This window comes from Pseudophryne corroboree, chromosome 1 (genome assembly GCF_028390025.1).
Source record: "Pseudophryne corroboree isolate aPseCor3 chromosome 1, aPseCor3.hap2, whole genome shotgun sequence".
In the NCBI taxonomy this organism is placed as follows: Eukaryota; Metazoa; Chordata; class Amphibia; order Anura; family Myobatrachidae; genus Pseudophryne; species Pseudophryne corroboree.
The window spans coordinates 452,313,779-452,339,247 of NC_086444.1; the positions used below are offsets into that span (position 1 = coordinate 452,313,779).

The 25,469-nt window shown below is 48.4% G+C and overlaps 1 protein-coding gene across 3 annotated transcripts in view; it reads right to left on the reverse strand.

Annotated features, from left to right (window-relative positions):
• RNF212B (ring finger protein 212B) overlaps positions 1–25,469 on the reverse strand; it is a 368,589-nt gene that overhangs the window by 254,976 nt on the left and 88,144 nt on the right. For 2 of the 3 annotated variants that reach the window (XR_010171594.1, XM_063913629.1), the window contains exon 4: positions 17,507–17,581. The exons of the other annotated variant lie outside the window; for it this stretch is intronic. Coding sequence is in view for 1 of the 2 variants with exons in the window: in XM_063913629.1 (XP_063769699.1) it covers positions 17,507–17,581 (75 nt within the window). In the remaining variant the exon portion in view is untranslated. The remainder of the gene's footprint in view (positions 1–17,506; positions 17,582–25,469) is intronic. 3 annotated transcript variants of the gene reach the window in all.

Sequence of the window (25,469 nt, forward strand, 5' to 3'; positions counted from 1 at the left end):
AGGCCTATTCGCAGTAAGCAACAAGTAAATACAAAGTCACACAGTACTAGCTAACTCTCTGGAACTGACTAACAAACAAAGATTCAGCAGCATTTGCCTAGCCTGAGAGGATGGTTTATATAGCAGGTGCTGTCCACGCCCCACTCAGACCTCACAGACTGTGAGCACAAAACCAGCGCCGGATTCCCTGCCGTGCACAGAGCCTGTAACCACTACACAGTAAAAACCCGGACCGGAGTATCAGCTGCGCTCAGGTTACTTCGCTAACACTTGCCTCCCGGTTGCCATGGCGACGTGGCAGCACAGAGCAGGAGATCCTAACACCAGGACTGTTTAGGTTTGGGCTTAGAGATTTTGGAAGTGCGAACCTGTTTCGGGTATGCCTGACCCTTTGCTTTACCTGGAGGTCGAAAGGAACGAAAGGAAGTACTCTTAGCCTTCTGAACAAAAGGATTAGCACTAGGCAGACATGCAGTCTTAGCAGACGCTAAGTCAGCGACAATCTTGTTGAGATATTTCCCCAAAAGAATGTTTCCCTTAAAGGGGATAACCTCCAAGGTTTTTAGAGTCCAGACCCACAGACACGGACCGCAACCACAGAATCCGGCAGGCCAAAATGGACATAGTAGACGCTTTGACCGCCAGGGCACCGGCATCAGAGGCCACCTCTTGTATATAATGAGAGGCTGTGATATTATATGAAAGACACTGTCTGGCATTATCAGAAAAATTAAAAGGTAGCTCTGCTTTAAATTCTTGAACCCAGGCTTCAATAGCCTTCACAGCTCAAGAGGCTGCTATAGTGGGTCTATGCACAGCACCTGCAAGGGTGTAAATATACTTCAAGCAACCCTCCACACGCTTATCCGTCAGTTCCTTCAGAGAAGTGACGGTAGTGACAGGTAGAGTAGAGGACACCACCAGACGTGCAACATGTGAGTACACCGCCGGCGGTGTTTCCCAATTTTAACTTAACTCTGCAGCGAGGGGATAACGAGCTAGCATCTTCTTAGACAGGGAGAATTTCCTTCCTGGATACTCCCAGGATTCCCGACGTGTGTCAACTAAATGGTCAGAATGGGGCAAAACTAATTTAGTGACCTTCTGACGTTTGAACTTATCGGGTTTCTTAGACGTATCTGGAGGTTCAGATTCATCGTCAATCTGAAGAATCAGTTTGATAGCCTCCAAGAGGTCATCCACCTGTGAAATAAGCATCTGCATCAGTGTCTGAGGGATCAGTGTATACGCCATCTTCATCGGATGAAGTATCTGTAACATGCGTGGATTGTGAGGAAGTAATGGCCTGCTTAGATGACCATTTGGTCCTAGGAGGGCGAGGGTTAGGTTTTCGTTTAACCAAAGACTGATTTAATTGCTGTAACTGAGTTGACAGATTATCTGCCCATGGCGGATGAACTGCAGGGACAATATGTGGCTGTATTGGCACAGGAGGTCCTACAGGGGGCATAAGTCTCATTACTAGCATAGTCAGCAAATTAGAAAAAGCAGCCCAGGGTGGGCTTGGTGTGCCACCGGCTCTGCAGTATGAGTGAGGGGTACTGAACCTCCGGTACCTGGACCCTCAGCTGGAATATTTTCCTCAGATGCATCCGCGGTGTCAGCACTGCATGACGCAGGATCAGTCATGGATCTCCCGCCCTGTGTAGCAGACATTATGTGTGAATGTAGCCATAGGGCGTAACAGTACAATATAGCCAGACACAGTACCTGAAAAAAACCTCCTATGTAGTGTGACTGCAAATGCAGAGCACAAACAGAGGATTTAAGTGGTATATGGTGACTGAAATACACAGAGAAAAATACCAAGGTAGTATATATCCTGTGAAACACTCTATATATATATATATATATATATAGGACCCTGATGCACTTAGCCCCCCTCAGGGTACAGAATATAGGGATAGCAATATGTGTGAGATACACGGAATAGGAACCACACAGCAGCTACTGGCACACACATGTACAATGTGCAGAAATTATTACAACAACAATAAAACTACACTGGACTAACAATACACAGTAAAGCTATATATGAATACAGGTATAAATGCACAGTAAATACTGGATGTATATCACAGGGTACTTGTACTGAAATATCCCTGTTATAATGCACTTTTTCTTAACTAACACTGTCTAAACTACATGTAGAATACTTAAGTATCCTGTAAATGCACAGTGCTGATGAGACAGGCAGCTTTACAGAGGAGACAATGCCCAGCAGTCCCAGATCGGCGCAGCTCTGTGTAATGGCGCCCAAACGCTGACAGGGAGTGAGGGAGAGAGAGAGATGCAGCTCCAGAGCGGGAACATTTGCAGTAAATGGCGCCTGGGGCTGGGGGAGGGGATACAGGTCAGAGCCTTATCCCCTCTGCTGGACTTCACCACCGGGTACTGTGGGGCCTATATCAAACAGAATTTAGTAAATCCGACCTGTGCCCCTTGCCCTGGTGGATATAGTGTTGTCCCTGCACAGACACAGTGTCCACGCCAGCGGTGCGGTTCATCTCCAGAGACCGTGCCGGATCGCGATTTCAGCGAGTCCCGCCTGGAGGACCCTCTTACCTCCTCCCTGAACTTGCAGCCACGCGATCCCCGAGAGCAGCGGCGGGTGTGTGCCTGATGAAGTCGGAGCGCCTCCACTGTAAGTACCCAGCAACCAGGGCGCGGGAGTATACAGCGCCTTTGGGAGGTGAGGGAGCCGCAGCACGATATGTCAGACTGACATATAGCACTTCTAAGTGCCTGTGCTGAAGCCCTTGAAGTCTTCTTTCATCAGAAAAGCTCTTTCCAGGGCTGCCTAGCGCAACCCTGCCTGTTAGCTGCCTGCACTGCAGGCACCAACTTACAAACTGAGCTCCAGTGCCTGGAGGCGGGGTTATAGAGTTGGCGGTGCAAGGCATCCTGGGAACACTCAAAGCTTTAGCCTGTAGGTGCCTCGGATCAAGATCCAACTCTACACCCTGATGTTATTGTGGAATACCAGCGTACCCCTCTGCAGAAAGACAATATTCTTTATTTACACATTTTTGGCTATCAGTCCAGCATCCACCACCCAGGGACTCCTCCTTTCTTAAAACGCCCCTGCACACATCCGTACACTGCCGCACTCATACATCCACACATCTGTACACTGCCGCACCCATACATCCACACATCCGTACACTGCTGCACTCATGCATCCGTACACCGCCGCACTCATGCATGCGTACACCGCCGCACTCATGCATCCGTACACAGCCGCACTCATGCATCCGTACACCGCCGCACTCATAGATCCGTGACCCCAGGCAGCCACTACTCCAGCCATCATCTTGTGACACCAAAATGCATCTTACCTATGGCATGAGTGGCGCTGCTGCTGTGGGTGGGTTGTTGCCTCAGTCTCCCGGTTGGTGCTGCGATTGGAGGGGGGTACTGCTTCCCGGTGCTGACACTGTTTCCCTGATCATGGTGCCGCTGGCCGAGTTGCGGCTTGGCGCTACTACTGCCGGGGGTAACTGCTTCCCGACTGTTGCTGCTGGCGGCTGCATGCTGCTTATTGCTGCCGCCGGCACGCTGGCCGGCTCGGCACTGATGCTGGTGGAGGAGGAGAGGAGAAGGGGGGGAGAGCTGGCTGAGGAGGAGAGGAGAGGAAGGGTGTTGGCGGAGGAGGAGAGGAGGGGGGGGTGCTGGCGGAGGAGGAGAGGGGGGGGGGGTTGGCGGAGGAGGAGAGGAGGGGGGGTGCTGGCGGAGGAGGAGAGGAGAGGGGGGGGGGGGGAGGCAGTGCCTGCTCCCTTCCCATCGAGCACGCAGCAGTGTACAAAATAAATAATAAATAGAGAGGATCCCAGGTAGGGTGAGGGTCTGTATGGATCACGGTGATTACACAGGGCACAGCATAAGGCCACCTTGCTGTGAGGGGTGCTGGCCACATAGCTTGCTGCACCCTCTCTCTTGTCAGCCGCTGTCCTCTTGTTCTCAGGGGGGACAGTCTCAGTGTTATAGGTAGGAGAGGAAGAGAACACCCAGGCGAGGCCCTGATATTTAACGGGAGTTCTAGCGGCAGCAGAGACAGAGATCAGCCAGCCAGTCAGTCTCCCGATGACCTGATCACTACACGCCGCCAGCACAGCATTACAGGAGGGTCCCTTATAGCGCTGTCCTGAGCTAACAGATGTATGTGCCAAGTGCACCCAGCCCCCCCTTCTCTCGGAGCAGTAACTCTCCCCCCCCCCCTTTCTCCCGGAGCAGTAACTCCCCACTCCAGAGGAGAGCAGCGGTATTTGGGCAGGCACCCGCCGCCGACGCTCCCTCCTCCCTCCATCTCACTCCGTGGTAGCAGCCATCAGTGCGGACCTCATTCCCCACGCAACAACCCCCAGAAGCAGGTATCAGTGACAGCGGAGGCTGTGCATGGTTAGACCCACAGCCGCCTCTGATAGGAGTGGCTAGAATTAATCAGATCGCTATCGCTGGGAAAAATCGCTGGGGACAAAAGAAATGAGCGATTTTAACTAACTTTTCCAGCGACCTAGTCAAAATTGACTTGCCTGCACAGTCTATTTTTCCCAGCGATAGTGACCTGACGGGGACGCGCATAGCTATCGCTCACTGTGTACACACAGAGCGATATGCACTAACTTTCTGAGTGATTTTGACTATATAGTCAAAATCGCTCAATCATATCGCTCCGTGTGTACACACCTTTAGCTTGCAATACCGATTCGATCCCGATGCGCTCTCTCGTGGGGTTGGTATCGTAAGGCTAGATAGACTGTGCAGACAAGTCAATCTTGACTATCTAGTGTACTACAGTATCTAGTAGAAAGTGTAGTCAAAATTGGCACTTAGTCAAAATCGTACATAGACAAAATTGAAAGTACAGATAGTCAAAATCTGTGCTATCTGGGCAAGTTATTATTACCAGTTATTTATATACCGCACATATATTCTGCTTTACAGAGAATATTTGCCCATTCACATCAGTCCCTGCTCCAGTGGAGCTTACAATCTATATTCCCTACAATATGTACACACAGACACATTCACGATAGGGTTAATTTTGTTGGGAGCCAATTACCCTACCAATATATTTTTGGATTGTAGGAGGAAACCAGAGTACCCGGACGAAACCCACGCATGTACGTAGAGAATATACAAACTCTGCACAGTTAGGGCCATGGTGGGAATCGAACCCATGACCTCAGTGCTGTAAGGCAGTAATGCTAACCATTACACCATCCGTACTGCCCCTACTGTAGTTCAAGGGAAATCGCATAGTCAAAATCGGGCATAGCAAGGATCTCACTGTGTGTATGCACTTTAACAGTACAGATGATGTCTCATACTGGATCACCAATTTTAATAATTTGCATATTTAAACCTGTACTGTTAGGCAGAAAAAAATGCAAGACCTTAAAATGTTACAATTCTGGTATTGCTTTCAAGGGATCCATGAACTAGCCACTTTGGATAGTAGTGGTGATCTTTCCCTTATTATCACTGCACCAGGGCCCTCATTCCGAGTTGTTCGCTCGCAAGATTTTAGCAGATTTGCTCATGCTAAGCCGCCGCCTACTGGGAGTGAATCTTAGCATCTTAAAATTGCGACCGAAGTATTCGCAATATTGCGATTACACACCTCGTAGCAGTTTCTGAGTAGCTCCAGACTTACTCGGCATCTGCGATCATTTCACTGCTTGTCGTTCCTGGTTTGACGTCACAAACACACCCAGCGTTCGCCCAGCCACTCCCCCGTTTCTCCAGCCACTCCTGCGTTTTTTCCGGAAACGGTAGCGTTTTTTCCCACACGCCCATAAAACGGCCTGTTTCCGCCCAGTAACACCCATTTCCTGTCAATCACATTACGATCGCCTGAACGATGAGAAAGCCGTGAGTAAAATTACTAAGTGCATAGCAAATTTACTTGGCGCAGTCGCAGTGCGGACATTGCGCATGCGCATTAAGCGGAAAATCGCTGCGATGCGAAGATTTTTACCGAGCGAACAACTCGGAATGAGGGCCCATAGTCATTCATCTCTTCTCTGAGAGAGGTGCACTGCAATTCTTTTGTCTTTCTATTCCATTGTGAAATACTTCTGTCTTTGTAACACAATAGAAGAAAAAGCTGATGCAGCTGGTTTCTACAAAAACACACTACTGACTGACTGAGACTCCCATGGGCAACTCAGCCTTTCACACGCATTTCCTCATTCTGGCCACTTGTGTTTAGCTAGCAGCTAAAAGAAGTCCCAGTCAATTCAGGTCATCGTCATTCAGAAGTGGAGAGCAACCACTGTTATATGTCAAGCAAGTTACAGATTGGATAAACATCACAAAAATCATTTAAAGGGGGAATTCAATTGCGGGTAAGCTTCTCACACCCGGGAGTTAGTGCGGCAGCTTAAACTCGCAGTTTTGTTCACAGCCCCATAAAGGTACATCCAAAATTGTGCAAATTTGGGATGAGAAAGGGCTGCGAGATGTGGTGCCATTACGGCATTTAAACACCACTGCAATGACAACTCGCACCCTTCATCCGCAATTTACTGTACTTGAAAAAGTTGTTTCATAGTGCTCTCAATCAAATTAATACCACATTTTGTTTCTATCACTGGGGGTCATTCCGAGTTGTTCGCTCACAAGCTGCTTTTAGCAGCTTTGCACACGCTAAGCCGCCGCCTACTGGGAGTGAATCTTAGCTTATCAAAATTGCGAACTAAAGATTAGCAAAATAGCGAATAGACACTTCTTAGCAGTTTCTGAGTAGCTCCAGACTTACTCGGCATCTGCGATCAGTTCAGTGCTTGTCGTTCCTGGTTTGACGTCACAAACACACCCAGCGTTCGCCCAGACACTCCTCCGTTTCTCCTGCCACTCCCGCGTTTTTCCCAGAAACGGTAGCGTTTTTTCACACGCACCCATAAAACGGCCAGTTTCTGCCCAGAAACACCCACTTCCTGTCAATCACATTACGATCACCAGAACGAAGAAAAAACCTCGTAATGCCGTGAGTAAAAAACCTAACTGCATAGCAAATTTACTTGGCGCAGTCGCACTGCGGACATTGCGCATGCGCATTAGCGACTGTTCGCTCCGTTGCGAGAAAAAAATAACGAGCGAACAACTCTGAATGACCCCCACTGTCTGGAGATTCACTTTGAAACACCAAGTTTATAGCAGTCTGCACACATATCTATCCGAATGGATTGGACCAGATGAATATGTAAATCAGTGTCCTAGTTGTTTTTAGAGATTGCAGAAAGGTATGAACCTTCTATTATATAGGATGGAGTTGTACACTGATCACATCAGTGGAAATACCTGATTACCTGCTTAATGAGGTTGTAGACTTTATTCCAAATAACATTACTAGGAGGAAGCTGCATCATAAAGTGGAAGGTTTAGTATATTCTCACAGCATCCTCTGCTGAAGGAGTATCTGTACTGTAGTGTCTATAAAATGAAGAAGCATGCAGCACTCTTGATACACCCAAGAGAGGTTTAACAAATGTTTGGACTCCGTAGCGCCGACACTTAGTTGGCACTAACTTATTACTTACCCAATTTGAGCGTCTATTTCATGATGTGACTGATGGTCTGAAGTGTTCATTCGGTAGTTTTGTAATTGAAGATACTGTACAATAAAGCTTATGTCATGCTACACATTCTTGTAATCTTTTCTATTATATATTCGGGGGAATCCAATTAGCCGCGGTAATTTACGGCAGATGATTGTTTCGCCGGGGGGCTATCCAAATAGCCCCGATGCGGCACGCTCCTCCCCCGGTGCCGGCACTTATTGGGGAATATGATTCACCATAATCCATGAGAAGTGCCCCCTAGACCCGCAAAAAGTGGCACAATAATACATAGGTCTGCGTATTTTCGTGCAAAAAAATTGGTGTTTTTCGCAGGACCTAATTGGATAAAAAATGTGAAAAACACCCGTTTTTTGCACCAGTGGCACTATTGCAGGTAATTGGATACCCCCCATTGTGGGATCAATAATTATTTATTTACATACTGTATTAAGGAGGCGATGTTAATGTATTATTTTAGTGAGGAGGCAATTGTAATCTATTATTTTAGGAAATATTACAGAATCAGTAATTATTTCTTTTTTTTTATAGTTTATTTATAGTTTTGAATGAAACAAAGTTACAGCAAAGGAAAAAAAACCCAGTACAATAATCATTGTAACAGAGTAATAAACAAGTAAGGGTAAGCAGAGACAACTGCAACAATGGCACACAGTAACAAATTACAGACCAGTTACTATAGCAATATTATTTTTTATTATAGAAACAATTGGCCTGATTCGGAAGTGCACGCAATGTTGATGTTGGGCGCAAGGGCCTGGTGTCTTAGGTGACACACTCAGTCTGAGATAGCACAGACTTGCCCTGATGTGCAACCAATGTTTTCGATGCTTTTGGCTAAGTATGTGAGTGGCAGATGTAAGCAGTACAAGGTGGGCATCTAGGACAGCAGCATATTTTCACACTCACCCTGCTTGAGCGATCGCAGGTGCCCTTGCAATTGCGTGCATTTCTCAATCAGGCCCAATATGATATGATTTATAGTGGAGAGTATTTATTTATGACTGGGGCAACACAATTTTATGATGGGCACCATTTAGTGCACACATGGGTGCAAGTACAGGTACTTCTAGTGTCACAAATCTCAGATTTCTGGTGTTTACCTGTTAGACATCCTCCACATAAATAAACTGGTGATTTTCATTGATCAAAGTGCAAAATGTATTGGGGTACACTGGGCTCCACAAGTCTGGACAATGGGGTGTAGAGTAGGATCTTGATCCGAGGCACCAACAGGCTCAAAGCTTTGACTGTTCCCAGAATGCACAGCGCCGCCTCCTATATCACCCCGCCTCCCAGCACAGGAGCTCAGTTTAGTTAACCAGCCCAATGCAGTAGCAGGAAAAGAGACGACAACGGTTAGTAGCCACATACACCACACTCTCACGACAAGAGAAGTGTCAGCGGCTAATGCCATATCAACCCAAAGAAGCTAAGTGCGTCAGGGTAGGCGCCTTGTGGAGCTCAGTGTACCTCGCAGAAAGAGTTTTAACAAGGGTAAGTTCTTACCATAAAACTCGTTTTCTGCTGCGGGGTACACTGGGCTCCACAAGTCTGGACAATGGGGATGTCCTAAAGCAGTTCCTTATGGGAGGGGACGCACTGTAGCGGGCACAAGAACCCGGCGTCCAAAGGAAGCATCCTGGGAAGCGGCAGTATCGAAGGCATAGAACCTTATGAACGTGTTCCCGGAGGACCACGTAGCCGCCTTGCACAATTGATCAAGGGTCGCACCACGTTGGGCCGCCCAAGAAGGTCCAACAGACCGAGTAGAATGGGCCGTAATATGAACAGGAGCTGACAGACCAGCCTTAACATAAGCATGCGCAATCACCATTCTAATCCACCTGGCCCAGGGTCTGCTTGTGAGCAGGCCAGCCATGTTTGTGAAATCCAAACAAAACAAAGAGAGAATCAGACTTTCGAATAGAAGCAGTTCTCTTCACATAGATACGGAGAGCCCGTACCACATCCGAAGACCGCTCTTTGGGAGACAAATCAGGAGAGACAAAAGCTGGAACCACAATCTCCTGATTAAGGTGAAACGAAGAAACCACCTTAGGTCAATATCTGGGACGAGTCCTAAGAACCGCCCGATCACAGTGAAAAATCAGATATGGGGAACTGCAAGACAAGGCACCCAGATCTGACACTCTTCTAGCAGAGGCAATAGCCAGCAAGAACACCACCTTAAGGGAAAGCCACTTAAGGTCAGCTGAACCAAGAGGTTCAAATGGAGGCTCCTGCAACACCTCCAAAACCACCGACAAGTCCCAAGGAGCCACAGGCAGGACATAGGGAGGTTGGATACGCAACACACCCTGAGTGAAAGTATAAACATCAGGTAAAGTCGCAATTTTTCTCTGAAACCACACCGACAAGGCAGAAATATGAACCTTGAGGGAGGCCAAACGAAGGCCTAAATCTAGGCCCTGCTGTAGAAAAGCCAAAAGTTTGGCTGTACTAAACTTGGAAGCATCATAATGGTTAGATGCGCACCAAACATAGTAGGAATGCCAGACCCGATGGTAAATCCGAGCAGAGGCCGGTTTCCAGGCCCGCAACATAGTTTTAATGACCGCTTCAGAAAAACCCTTAGCTATTAAGACGGAAGCTTCAAGAGCCACGCTGTCAAAGACAGCCGGGCTAGGTCCTGGTAGACACAGGGGCCCTGAACGAGGAGGTCTGGGCGTTGTGGAAGTAGAAGTGGACACTGACGATAGGACTTGCAGGTCTGAGAACCAGTGCCGTCTGGGCCACGCTGGAGCTATGAGAAGCAGTTTTCCTTTTTCTTCCGAATTACCCTGGGCAGGAGTGACACCGGAGGGAACACGTACGGCAGCCGAAACCTCCACGGCACTGCCAGCGCATCCACGAATGCTGCTTGAGGATCCCTTGTCCTTGCTCCGAAGACCGGAACCTTGTGATTGTGTTGAGACGCCATCAGATCCACATCTGGAAGACCCCACCTTCCCACGATGAGTTGAAACACTTCTGGATGGAGGCCCCACTCGCCGGCATGCACGTCCTGACGACTAAGAAAGTCCGCTTCCCAATTCAGGACTCCCGGAATTAATATTGCCGATATTGCCCGTAGATGGCATTCTGCCCAACGTAGAATCCGTGAGGCTTCCTTCATTGCCAAACGGCTTCGAGTACCGCCTTGATGATTTATGTAAGCCACTGTGGTGGCGTTGTCCGACTGTACTTGAACAGGACGGTTGTGAATCAAATGCTGGGCTAGGTTCAACGCATTGAAGACCGCCCGCAATTCCAGAATGTTGATCGAGAGGAGAGATTCCTCCTTGGTCCACCGACCCTACAAGGAGTGCTGCTCCAGCACCGTGCCCCAACCTCTTAGACTGGCATCTGTCGTCAACAGGACCCAGTTGGATATCCAGAAGGGACGGCCTCTGCACAATTGTCGGTCCTGCAGTCACCAGAGCAGCGACAGACGGACCTCCGGAGTCAAAGAGATCATTTGAGACCTGATCCGGTGAGGCAGGCCATCCCACTTGGCTAGAATCAGCTTCTGGAGGGGGCGAGAATGGAATTGAGCATACTTCACCATGTCGAATGCTGATACCATGAGGCCCAGCACCTGCATCGCTGAATGTATCGACACTTGCGGACGAGAAAGGAAGCAACGAATCCTGTCCTGAAGTTTCAGGACTTTCTCCTGAGACAAGAAAAACCTCTGGTTGTGAGTGTCCAACAGCGCTCTCAGATGCACCATGCTCTGAGCAGGGACCAGGGAGGATTTCTTCCAGTTGATGAGCCACCCGTGGGCTTGTAGAAACCGGACCGTCCTATCCAGATGACGCAGGAGAAGATCTGGGGAATTTGCCAGGATTAACAAGTCATCCAGATACGGCAGTATCCTGACCCCTTGACGGCGGAGTACCACCGTCACCACCGCCATAACTTTGGTGAAGACTCGCGGAGCCGTTGTTAAACCAAAAGGTAACGCCCGAAACTGGTAATGGAGGTTGCCAATAGCGAACCTCAGGTATTGTTGATGTGACACTGCTATAGGAATATGCAGGTAAGCATCCTGTATGTCCAGGGAGACCATGTAGTCCCCAGGTTCCAAGGCCAGAACTATAGAGCGAAGGGTTTCCATACGGAACTTGGAAACCTTCACAAACTTGTTCAGTGCCTTGAGGTTGAGAATGGGCCGGGAGGACCCATTTGGTTTCGGGACTAGAAACAGCGGAGAATAGTACCCCCGGCCCCTCTGAGCAAGAGGCACCTGTACTACGACTCCTGTATCCAGGAGGGTCTGTACCACCGAATGCAGAGTGTTTGCCTTTGTCTGGTCCGACGGGACGTCTGTCTGGCAAAATCGATGAGGGGGTCGGTTTTTGAAGGCTATGGCGTAACCTCGAGTGACGACTTCCCGTACCCAGGCATCTGAAGCGGTCTTCAACCATTCCTGGGTATACCCTAGAAGCCAGCCCCCCACCCTGGGATCCCCCAGAGGGAGGCCCGCCTCGTCATGCGGCAGGCTTATCGGTCTTGGCTGCTGGCTGACGGGCAGCCCAGGCTCTTTTGGGCTTCGGCTTACCAGGTTTGGAAGTGCGGGCCTGCTTATGGTACGCCTGACCTTTTGCTTTACCTGAAGGACGAAAGGGGCGAAAGGACGTACCTTTGGCCTTTGACACAGAAGGAGCTGTATTAGGCAGACAGGCAGTTTTGGCAGTAGCCAAGTCAGCCACTATCTTATTTAAGTCCTCCCCAAACAGAATATCTCCCTTGAAAGGGAGTACCTCCAGGGTTTTTCTAGAGTCCAGATCCACAGACCAGGATCTCAGCCACAATATCCTGCGAGCCAGGACTGACGTAGTAGAGGCCTTGGCTGCTAGGATACCGGCATCAGAAGCCGCCTCTTTATTATAGCGAGAAGCTGTGACAATATATGACAAGCATTGTCTAGCATGGTCAGAGGAGATTTCAGCTTCTAACTCGAAGGCCCATGCTTCAATAGCCTCTGCCGCCCATGTAGCTGTAATAGTAGGCCTTTGTGCAGCACCCGTGAGGGTGTAAATCGCTTTTAGACAACCCTCAACACATTTATCCGTAGGCTCTTTTAGAGACGTGACGGTAGTGACAGGTAAAGCTGAGGAAACCACCATCCTAGCCACATGTGAGTCTACTGGAGGAGGCATTTCCCAATTCTTAGACAGCTCTGGTGCGAGGATTAGCGAGCCAGCAGCTTCTTTTGAGGCACAAACTTCGTACCCGGGCTTTGCCAGGGTTCCTGACGTATATCCACTAGGTGGTCAGAGTGAGGTAAAACTTGTTTAATCACCTTCTGACGCTTGAACCTATCTGGTTTCTTAGGAGGAACAGATGGCTCGGGATCATCCGTAATCTGCAGAATTAACTGAATAGCCTCCAAAAGATCAGGAACATCCACATGTGAACTACACTCCCCATCAGCCGTATCTGAGTCAGAGCCTGTGGGGTCAGTGTATGTGCTGTCTTCATCAGACGAGGTGTCAGTGACAGCAGTGGATTGTGAGGAGACGAGCGCTCGCTTAGAGGACCTCTTAGACTTAGGCGAGCGATGGTCAGACTTTTTAGTAGTCAGGGACTGGTTCAACTTCTTTAATTGAGCAGATAAATCGTCCGCCCACGGCGGGTTAGCTGCAGGGACCACATACAGTTGTACCGGCATTGGGGGTCCCATAGGGGGTGTTAGTTTATGAACTAGCGTATGCAGAAGCGTGGAAAAAGCGGCCCACGGAGGGTCAGTATGTGCCTCCGTTGCCACAGTCCCACTGGGGGGCAAGGAGGCCCCAGAACCAGAGCCCACAGCTGCTATATTCTCCCCATATGCGCCTGTGGCTTCAGCAACACCAGCAGTATGTTCCACCCCAGAACCGTTACCCTCAGAAGCAGACATGATATAACTTGCAGTATGAGGTAACAGTACAATTATTAGCAGCACTATATCCCTAAACCCAAACCCCTGCGCAGTGTAGTCAGCACCAGCAGAGATAAAGGAGAGATATGGTGACTAAATCAGAGAAAAATACGTAATACAGTATATCTCTGTGAAAATCCTATATTAAATAACACCTGACGCACCAAGCCCCCTCAGGTTATAGAATATAGGGATAGCAAGTTGAGTGAAAGACACGAGATGGACACCACTCAGCTATCAATGCACACACAAATAGTCACAGTTTGTACAATGCAGAGGTTATTACAGACAATAATACTGCACTGTACTAGCTTACACAGCTATATAGTCAATAGATATAACACTACACAGTAAGAAACTGGGGCCCTCATTCCGAGTTGTTCGCTCGGTAAAAATCTTCGCATCGCAGCGATTTTCCGCTTAATGCGCATGCGCAATGTCCGCACTGCGACTGCGCCAAGTAAATTTGCTAAGCAGTTAGGTATTTTACTCACGGCTTTTTCATCGTTCTGGCGATCGTAATGTGATTGACAGGAAATGGGTGTTACTGGGCGGAAACAGGCCGTTTTATGGGCGTGTGGGAAAAAACGCTACAGTTTCCGGAAAAAACGCGGGAGTGGCCGGAGAAACGGAGGAGTGTCTGGCCGAACGCTGGGTGTGTTTGTGACGTCAAACCAGGAACGACAAGCAGTGAAATGATCGCAGATGCCGAGTAAGTCTGGAGCTACTCAGAAACTGCTACGAGGTGTGTAATCGCAATATTGCGAATACATCGTTCGCAATTTTAAGATGCTAAGATTCACTCCCAGTAGGCGGCGGCTTAGCATGAGCAAATCTGATAAAATCCGCTTGCGAGCGAACAACTCGGAATGACCCCCTGGATGTATATCACAGGGTACTATAAACCCCTGACTAAATGCACTCTTTCTTACTAACACTGACTAAAAAGGCAGGTAGAATACTTAAGTGTCATGTAAAGGCACAGCGCTGACAACCAGGCGGCTTTACATAGGAGGATTTGCCCAAGCAGTCCCAGGAACAGTGAGCTGAGGAGTAATGGCGCCGCAGACACTGACAGGGAGTGAGGAAAAGACAGAGATGCAGCTCCAGGGCGGGAACACTTGCTGGAAATGGCGCCCTGGGGCTGGGGGAGGGGCTTCAGGTCTAAGCCTTATCCCCCTTGCTGGCAAAGCCACCGGGTCCTGTGGGCGATATTAAAATCGGTTTTAAGAGAAAACCTGACCTGCGCCCATGCCCTGGTGATCTAGTGGGATCGCCTGTATCCACAGTGTCCACCACCAGCGCGCGCGGCCCGCCTCCCACTGACCGCACCGGATCGCGATAAAGACCGGGTCCCGCGAGCGGGACCCACTTACCACCTCCCGAAGCGCTGCCACGCGATCCTGGAGAGCCCCAGCCGTGTGTGTCTAACATGAAGAAAACCGGAGCCTCCGCTGTAGGTACCCGGCAACCAGGGCTCGGGAGTGTACAGCGCCGCTGGGGAGAGCTGGAGCTGCAGCAGTGAATGTCATAAGACATTTACCACCGCTGCTGCCCTTGAAGTCTTCACTTTTTACCTCATAAAAAGCTTTTCTCAGGGCTGCTTGGAGCAGCCCCTCTGTTAAGTGCCTGCTACTGCAGCACAAACTACAAAACTGAGATCCTGTGCAGGGAGGCGGGGTGATATAGGAGGCGGCGCTGTGCACTCTGGGAACAGTCAAAGCTTTGAGCCTGTTGGTGCCTCGGATCAAGATCCTACTCTACACCCCATTGTCCAGACTTGTGGAGCCCAGTGTACCCCACAGCAGAAATGCAGAATAACCCCCGAAAACAGGGGTTTTACCGCATTTTCCATTCAGTACATCCCGCCCTCACTCCCTTTTTCTTTTGTCTCTCTCTCCCCTCCTCTCCCTCCCCCTCTCTCCGCTCCCTCCCTCATTCCCTCTCTCTCTTCGTCCCCAATCTCTGTCCCCTACCCTTCCTCTCTCTCTCTTCCCTCACTCACTCCCTCCCTCTCCCCCTTCTTTCTCTACCCTCTCTCCTATCTCTCTCCCTGTCTTTCCTCTCTCTTATACTCTCTCGCTCTCTCTCAACACTCTCTGTCCCCTCACCTTCTCTCTCTCTTCCCTCTTTCCTCTCTCACTCACTCTCTTTCCCCCTCTTTCTGTACTCTTCCACCTTTTTCCTCCCTCACTCACTCCCTCTCTCCCACTTCTTTGTCTACCCTCTCTCCTCTCTCTTACCCTGTCTTTCCTCTCTCTCATACTCTCTCACTCTCTCTTTCTCCCTCCCCACTCTCTGTCCCCTCACCTTCTCTCTTTCCTCTCTCACTCACTCTCTTTCCCCCTCTTTCTGTACTCTCCCGCCTTTCTCCTCCCTCACTCACTCCCTCTCTCCCGCTTCTTTGTCTACCCTCTCTCCTCTCTCTCGCCCTTTCTTTATCCAGTAGGAAGAGAAGGCTGCTGCTCCGTGTTCAGTGGTACAGCCCTAGGGATATGTTCAATAGAGCGTCAGATTCTATTCGCAATGGGACTTAATGCGTGGCTGCAGCTCTGCTGTGAGCTATTCAGTTACTGATGCTGCCCCATGTAGTGAGCCCAAGACACAGGGTAATTCCATAGCTCTGGGGACTTTAACAAGAAGCTATGAGTTCACATGCGTTAACTATGGGCTTACAGCACGTGGAAATTGTCAAGTAATTGAACAGCTTCAGGCGTTAAATCCGGGAGCTGCAGCCATGCTACACCCATGGTTAATTGAATCTTCCCCAAAGTGTAAGTGAATGCCTCATGGCTCGTGAGTTTACACCTGTTATTTGTCCTACTATTACCCGGTCTGTGGTGTAATATTAACGTTTGGTACTTAGGTGTTACTTGTATTGGCACACACAGGGGAAGGACGTGTGGATATGGGGGTCGAGGGTAGTGGGCTTGGGGAGGGGGCCCAAAATAAATCAGTGTACCGGGCCCCAAGGTTTCTGTTGCCGGCCCTGGCTGTCAGCAATCTGCGACTGAGATGGGCTGTAAGTGATCTGCTTTGACAGCAGATCACCTCCCCAAAAATGCCTGGCCACGCCTGCATTTCTTTTGACACACAAAAACGGCAGGTTTCTGGCCAGTCAAACAGCGGCTACATTGCAATTAGGATCTGTACACAATTTCTGCCGCTATTACCCCTCGCACGTTCACAATGCAAACGCTACAGTAATTCAATAATTGTTCAATTTACAATTTCTCAGATCAGCGATCCATGCAGAATAAGTACTGTATATTAATAGGAATCTAACCGTGCTGGAAAACACAGGATTTTCATGGTGGTATTCCAGACTTATTTTTTTTATCAAATGCCACAATGCATAACTATAGTGATAATAGGTCTATATATTTTACATAAAATATATAAATGCATAGAAGGGAATACAATAGAAATGCACCAAATTCATGAGAAAAAAAAAAGTTTAATTTGGATATTTAAGCTAAGCAGGTTCAAATCATATTTCACAATTTTAGCACCTGGATATTTTGCTCACTAAAAGAATAGGAATAATAGTAAATATCTTAGGGGCGAATATAGCACTGAACACAACTCGGATTTGCCAATGTGTCTAGTGTGTTTAGACCTGTGTTTAGATATAACTTTTGCACCAACTATACAGTATGGCTAGTGCAAGTGTGCACTGATAATGATGCCTGCTATGAAACCAAGTGTGTGGATGAGGATGGTTCAGCCACATAGATTCCAGGTTCCAATAAAGTAACTGTACACAGCCCTGTATGCTTAATACGTAACTATCTTTCCTATTTGGTTCCAATCATACTGTACATGATGCAAGGATATATTTATAAGCAATCAATAACATGGCAAACTCATGTTTACAAAACATTATTCCTCGTTGGTATTATTTGGTAACAAATCCTATTTTTTACACTGCAGGAATGATAGTGAACACATGAGCCATGTGTAGAAGTCTCACCTGAGATATATTATTAAAGTATATCTGTACTGCATCTTTAAGGCTTCTAAAATATATCTTCTCTTGAGGCTTGAGCTACAAGAGAGAATACAGTTACATTAAGGCAAGAATAACTGATTGATTATATATATAAGATAATCATTGTCAGGCTTTTGGCTTTTTGTATTCCCAGGGATGATGTTGGGACTGGTTCTAGAATGAGTGCTGTATACAGGAAGGTGGGCGGGCGTATATAACTCCTTTGCATGATGTGTGGACTAGAGCAGGTACTAGTAGAAGACTGGGTTATGGTGATATGTAGGATTGGGAGAGGCTACTACTGGCAGGTCGGGTAAAAACGGAGTGCACTGGAATACTAGACTGGAAGTGAGTGTGCTGATATGCTGGGCTGAGATTGGTAACTTTAGACACCGGGCTAGAACTGGTAATGCTGGTAGGCCGGGTTGGGACGGTTAACTTGGACAGCGGGCTGGAACTGGTAAAGCTGGTATGCAGGGGTCGGACTGGTTAACTTGGACGCGGGGTTGGGACTGGTTAACTAGGACACAGGGCTGGAACGAGTAATGCTGGTATGCCGTGCTCGGACCGGCTAACTTGTACATCGTGCTGGAACCAATAATGCTGGTGCTGGTACCACTGGAACTGCAGCAGACAGAAAATATACAGAGTTACAGCAGACTGAGAAGTCACAAGCCCAATGGAACAAGAAGGAGCTGAGTATATCAGGAACAGAACTAAAAGGGAGAATTTAGAGATCACAGGATGTAGGATATGTCCAACGTTGCTCTGGCAACTTGTGAGTGCACCAGGAAGGCCTTTTATACCACTTGCTGCATTGGGATTGGTAGCCTGGATCACATGACTGGGTTCTGTTGCACAATGGGGGTTTGATGGTCAGCTGACCTAATCCAAGATGGCTGCGCTCAGTGCACAGAGCTGGAGGGAAAAGTTCTGGAGACAGAGCAGGCCTGAATTCTGGAACATTGTGCAGCTGACATAGAGCTGCAGGAACGCTATGACTCCTGCTGGAGGACAGTCACCCACCTTGCAGGTATGTGACGGGAAGCCAGCTGCCGAGTCCTGACAATCATGACACGTGTGTCAAGTGGCTATCATTTGCTGCTGTCACATATAATATTCCTGACCTTCAGACCATATCTGTCTCTGAAACAATAGTTCAAAGCAGCAGAGTGAGTACTATGCAAGTTGGCGTAGTATATCTCGCATGACCTTGCAATGCGTATGTCCAGTACATTTACATATGCCTGCACTTGAATGCACATATACCTGTAAAAGTCATATTATTTTTTTGTTGGTCAGGGACAGATGCAAATAACAAATAATGATGATGACATGTCGCCATCACTAGCAAACCACATGAAAATAAAATAAGCACAAGGCTATTCTTTTCAGTATGCGGAGTAGAGATATCAGTAATACACTTTTAATCCTAGAATCCTGAAGGACATCCAGATCTTTTAGTCATATTTGCCTACTTTTCCTTACTCTGTGGGAGATGTGGAAAAGCGGAGGTGGACAGGGCTTGCTGACCCAATTCACATCAAGTGGCTCGGGCATCATGTCATCAATGCCCAATCATCTCAGTAAACACAGTTCCCCTCATGCCTCTCACACTCTGTGTTTACTGTGGTGTGCGTGTTTTGACAATTTCGCTGTACTTCATGTTCTAGCAGTTAAGTACTCCAGGATAATTGTTAGCTCTTTTGGGAGTCCAGCAGGTCTAATGATAATTTAGGAATCTCACATGTATTCTGGGAGAGATAGCCAACTATGCTCTGAATAGTATGCTGGCGTTGGGTATGGTATGCCGGCGGTCATCATATCTGCGCCGAGATCCCGGGCCCCAAGAATGCTGGCACGGGGACGAGAGCAATGAAGCCCCTTGCGGGCACGGTGGCTCGCCACATGTTCTATTCCCACTCTATGGATGCCGTGGACACCCACGAGTGGGAATAGTCCGTTAGCCGGGATTCAAGCTGTAGGCATTGTCAGTGGTCAGGATTCTGGCGTCAGTATCCTCCTGACAGCCGGGACCCCAACTGCCGGCAATGTAACAACATCCCGTATGCTGAAATGCATTCCAACTGCAGTGCTCATTATTTACATTACTCAGTGTTTTTCAAGCACTATTTACTTCTCAAGTGGTTCCCAAACTTGTTTGAATCCTGGTGCCCTAGAGTATCCAAATCCCCCCCACCCAAAGAAAAAGTAAAAAAAATGTAATTAAGCAAATTGTGTTTATATATAGGATTTGTTTCTGTTTACCCACATGACTTACGACTGGCAGCCACAAACACTGGTTCTGCCTATTACACTGACCACAAATAATTTGAATTGTACTGGGCCACCAACCCAGGGCAAGTGTCCTGAGGGCACACAGATTGGGAATCACTGCATCATACTGTTTCTGTGGTAGCAGAAGTTAAACGGAGGAAGACACTACTGCTTCCCCAGAGAAATGGAAAAACTTCTGTTCTGAATTGTTTGAACACAATAGGTATTGAATGTAATAGAGGCGTCTGCATTGTGTGTATGCAAATAATAGGATTTTGATAACCTACCGGTAAATCCTTTTCTCCTAGTCCATAGAGGATGCTGGGGATGATATCAAGACCATGGGGTATAGACGGGATCCGCAGGAGACATGGGCACTCCAAAGACTTTTCATTGGGTGTGAACTGGCTCCTCCCTCTATGCCCCTCTTCCAGACCTCAGTTGTAGGAACTGTGCCCAGGAAGACTGACATTTCGAGGAAAGGAAGTACTTAACTAGTGGTGAGATATCTACCAACTCACACCCTCAACCATGCCGCACACATGGCATTCAACATAAGACACACCAACAGGCATGAACTAATTGCAGCAACATGCTGAAACCAAGATAACACAACTTGTGTAACTGTAATAACTAGACTTGCAGGTAAAGTACGCACTGGGACAGGCGCCCAGCATCCTCTACGGACTAGGAGAAAAGGATTTACAGGTAGGTTATCAAAATCCTATTTTCTCATACGTCCTAGAGGATGCTGGGGACGACATCAAGACCATGGGGTCTATACCAAAGCTCCAGTACGGGTGGGAGAGTGCGGATGACCCTGCAGCACCGATTGACCAAACTGTAGGTCCTCATCGGCCAAGGTGTCAAACTTGTAGAACTTAGCAAATGTGTTTGACCCCGACCAAGTAGCTGCTCGGCAAAGTTGTAATGCCGAGACCCCCCGGGCAGTCGCCGAGGATGAGCCCACCTTCCTAGTGGAGTGGGCCTTTACCGACATCGGTAACGGCAATCCAGCCGTAGTATGAGCTTGCTGAATCGTATTTCTTATCCAACGTGCAATAGTCTGCTTGGAAGCAGGACAGCCAATCTTGTTGTGATCATACAGGACAAACAGAGCCTCTATTTTCCGTATACGAGATGTTCTAGTAACATAGATTTTCAAAGCTCTAACCACATCTAGAGACTTTGAATCAGTGAATGTGTCAGTAACTACTGGCACCACAATAGTTTGGTTTATGTGAAAAGCAGAAACCACCTTTGGAAGAAAATGTTGGCGACTCTACCCTATCTTCATGGAAAATCAGGTAAGGGCTCTTGTGAGACAAGGCCACCAATTCAGACACCCGCCTTGCGGATGTCAATGCCAAAAGCATCACCACTTTCCAAGTGAGAAAGTTCAACTCTATCTTTTGTAGAGGCTCAAACCAATCCGATTGAAGGAACTGCTATACCACGTTAAGGTCCCATGGTGCCACTGGAGGCACAAATGGAGGCTGGATGTGCAGAACCCCTTTCACCAAGGTCTGAACCTCTGGAAGGGAGGCCAATTGTTTTTGGAAGAACACTGATAAGGCCGAAATCTGGACCTTGATTGATCCCAATCGTAGACCCATCTCCACACCATCCTGCAAAAAATGGAGAAAACGCCCTAAGTGAAACTCTTCCGTAGGAGCTTTCTTGGATTCACACCGACACATATTTTCTCCAAATACGGTGATAATGTTTCGACGTTACTTCCTTTATGGCATGAATAAGGGTGGGGATGACCTCCTTAGGAATACCCTTCCTGGCTAGGATACGGCGCTCAACAGCCATGCCGTCAAACGTAGCTGCGGTAAGTCTTGGTACACACACGGCCCCTGCTGCAGCAGGTCCTCCCGAGGAGGAAGAGGCCGAGGATCTCCTATGAGTAACTGCTGAAGATCTGGGTACCAAGCCCTCCTTGGCCAGTCTGGGGCAATGAAGATTGCTCAAACCCTTGTCTTTCTTATGATCCTGAGTACTTTTGGGATCAGCGGAAGTGGAGGGAAACATACACTGACTGAAACACCCACTGGGTCACCAGTGCATCCACTGCTACTGCTTGAGGGTCTCTCGACCTGGAACAGTATCTCTGAAGCTTCTTGTTGAGACGAGACGCCATCATGTCTATTTGAGGAACTCCCCAAAGACTTGTCACCTCTGCGAAGACTTCTTGGTGGAGGCCCCACTCTCCTGGATGGAATGCGTGTCTGCTGAGGAAGTCTGCTTCCCAGTTGTCTACTCCCGGAATGAGTATTGCCGACAGAGCTTGTAGATGTTTTTCTGCCCAGAGGAGGATTTTTGTCGCCTCTGCCATTGCCGCTCTGCTTTTCGTTCCGCCCTGCATGTTTATGTATGCGACTGCTGTTACATTGTCCGCCTGGATCTGCACGGGACGGTCTTGAAGAAGATGTACCGCTTGTTGAAGGCCATTGTAAATGGCTCTTAGCTCCAGAACGTTTATGTGAAGGCAGGCTTCCTGTTGTGACCAACATCCCTGGAAGTTTTCTCCCTGAGAGACTGCTCCCCAGCCTAGGAGACTTGCATCCGTGGTTACCAGGACCCAGTCCTGAATTCCAAACCTGCGTCCCTCTAGTAGGTGAGAGCTGTGCAACCACCACAGGAGTGAAATCCTGGTTTTTGACGACAGGATTATCTTTCTGTGCATGTGTAGGTGTGACCCCGACCACTTGTCCAACAGGTCCCACTGGAATACTCTGGCATGGAACCTGCCAAACTGTATGGCCTCGTAGGCCGCCACCATCTTCCCCAACAACCGAATGCACTGATGGATCGACACACTTGATGGTTTCAATATCTGTTTTACCATTTTCTGGATTTCCAGAGCCTTTTCCAGCGGGAGAAATACTCTCTGAACTTCTGTGTCCAGAATCATCCCGAGGAAAGACAACCTTGTCGTCGGTTCCAACTGTGACTTTGGGTAATTTATGATCAACCCGTGTTGTTGGAGTATTGACAGGGAGAGAGATATGTTTTGTAATAACTGCTCCCTGGATCTCGCCTTTATCAGGAGGTCGCCCAGATAAGGGATTATATTGACTCCTTTCTGATGAAGGAGGACCATCATCTCCGCCATCACCTTGGTGAATACCCTCGGCGCCGTGGAGAGACCGAAAGGTAACGTCTGGAATTGGTAATGGCAATCCTGAATCGCGAATCTCAGATAAGCCTGGGGAGGAGGATAAATGGGAACATGCAGGTCAGCATTCTTTATGTCCACCGACACTAAGTCGTCCCCCTCCTCCAGACTGGCAATCACCGCCCGAAGTGATTCCATCTTGAACTTGAACCTTTTCAGGAAGAAATTCAGATTTTTTTAGATTTAGGATCGGTCTGACCGAGCCGTCCGGCTTCGGAACAACAAAGAGGCTTTAATAAAAACCCCGCCCTTGTTGTGACAACGGTACCAGGACTATGACCTGATCTTGACATAATTTTTGGATTGCCGCTTTTACTGCTTCTCTCTCTGGCGGAGAAGCTGACACGGTTGATTTGAAAAATCGGCATGGGGGAACGTCTTGAAACTCTAGTTTGTATCCCTGGGAAACTATTTGCAACACCCAGGGATCCAGGCCAGACAGAATCCAATCCTGGCTGAAGAGTTTGAGACGTGCCCCCAGCCGAGCAGCCTCCCGCAAGGGAGTTCCAGCGTCATGCTGGGGATTTGGCAGAATTAGGGGTAGACTTCTGCTCTTGGGAACCTGGAGCCGATGTGGGCTTCTTTCCCCTTCCCCTTCCCCTACCTGCAAAGAAGGGGGAACCTCTCGCCTTTTTGTATTTATTGGGCCGAAAGGACTGCATTTGCGGGTGATAGGTCTTTTTTGCCGGTACAGGCGCAGAGGGCAAAAATGTTGGCTTAGCTGCGGTAGCCGTCGAGGCTAACGCATCCAGGCCATCGCCAAATAAGGCCTCACCTTTATATGGGAGAGCCTCCATGTTTCTTTTGGAATCTGCATCCGCGTTCCACTGGCGAATCCACAATGCCCGCCTAGCCAATACTGCCATGGTAGCGGCTTGTGAACTCAAGAGTCCAATATCCTTCATTGCTTCCAGCATGTAGGCGGCAGCGTCCTTGATATTCCCTAACTTAAGGAGTATCTTATCTTTATCAATCGTGTCAATTTCTGATGACACGCTTTCTGACCATTTTTCAATAGCGCGACTCACCCATGCGCAGGCAATAGTGGGCCTGAGCAGTGTACCATTGGTAACAAAAATGAATTTCAATGTCGTTTCCATTTTGCGGTCTGCCGGCTCTTTAATAGAAGCCGTGCCAGGAGCAGGGAGAATTACCTTCTTTGACAACCTGGAAAGTGCACTGTCTAACACAGGGGGTGACTCCCATTTTTTCCTGTCTTCAACCGGGAAAGGAGAAGCTATGTGAATCCTTTTGGGAATATGACATTTTTTATCAGGATTCACCCACATCCCTTCAAACAGAGCATTTAGTTCGTGTGAAGGAGGGAATGTGACTTTGGATTTCTTTTCCTTACATAAATAAGCTTTCTCTTGAGGTACAGGAGTGCTTTCTGTAACCTCCAACACGTCCCTTATGGCCACAATCATATATTGTATACTTTTTGCCTATTTATAATCTATGTCTCTGGATTCACTATCGTCGACACAAGAATCAGAATCCGTGTCGGTATCAGTGTTTACAACATTTGCAAATGGTCTGTTATGTGACCCAGATGGGCCGCCCGCATAAGGAATAACAGCATCCTGAAAAATCACATCTTCCACAGATTTTCTCCAGCATGCAGCCTTAGATTCAGACTTATCCAATCTACGGTTAATCAGATGCATACTGTCACGTAGCTCTTTCACACATGCAGGCTCTTGGTGTGTCGGTAGCGCCACCACATTACAATTCTGTGTCCCTAAAATGGCTTCCTCCGGGGAGGAACTCCCTGCCTCAGACATGCCTCACACGTGTACACCACACTCACAGACACACTGGGACTTATTTTGGGGACAGACCCACAGTAAAATCTGTCAGAGGGACACAGGAGAGGAGCAGCCAGTTCACAAACCCAGCGCCAGTATTGCCTGTGAACACAGTATGTCCACAGCCCAAACGCGCTTTTAATAGTAATATACACTATCAAATGCACCACAATCGCTTTGTGCCCCCCCCCCCCTTTATAGCACACTGTACTTGTCAGAAGTGGAGGAGATGACCAGCGTATTCTCTGCAGCCTGAGGAGAGAGAAAATGGCGCTGAGTAGTGTGCTGACTGTCTGAGGAAGAAGCTCCGCCCCCACAATGGCGCATCCTTACCCTCAGTATATGACCTATTATTTATACTGGCAGGGGGTAGGCCTGTGCCAGCGGCATCTTATGCCCCCTTTTAGCCAGTTTGAGGCTTTTTCTTGCTGCCCAGGGCGCCCCCCCCCCCTGCACCATGCAGTGCCTGTGTGTGTGGGCAGCAATGGCGCGCTGCGCTCCCGCCAGCCTCGCCGCACCTCAGCCGTCACTTACTTGATTGAAGATCATTCTTCTCATACTCACCTGTCTTCTGACTACTGGCTCTGCGAGGGTGGTGACGGCGTGCTGTGGGAGTGAGCATCTAGACACGGCTAGCGTTCAGTTCCCTTCAGGAGCTAATGGTGTCCTGTCAGCC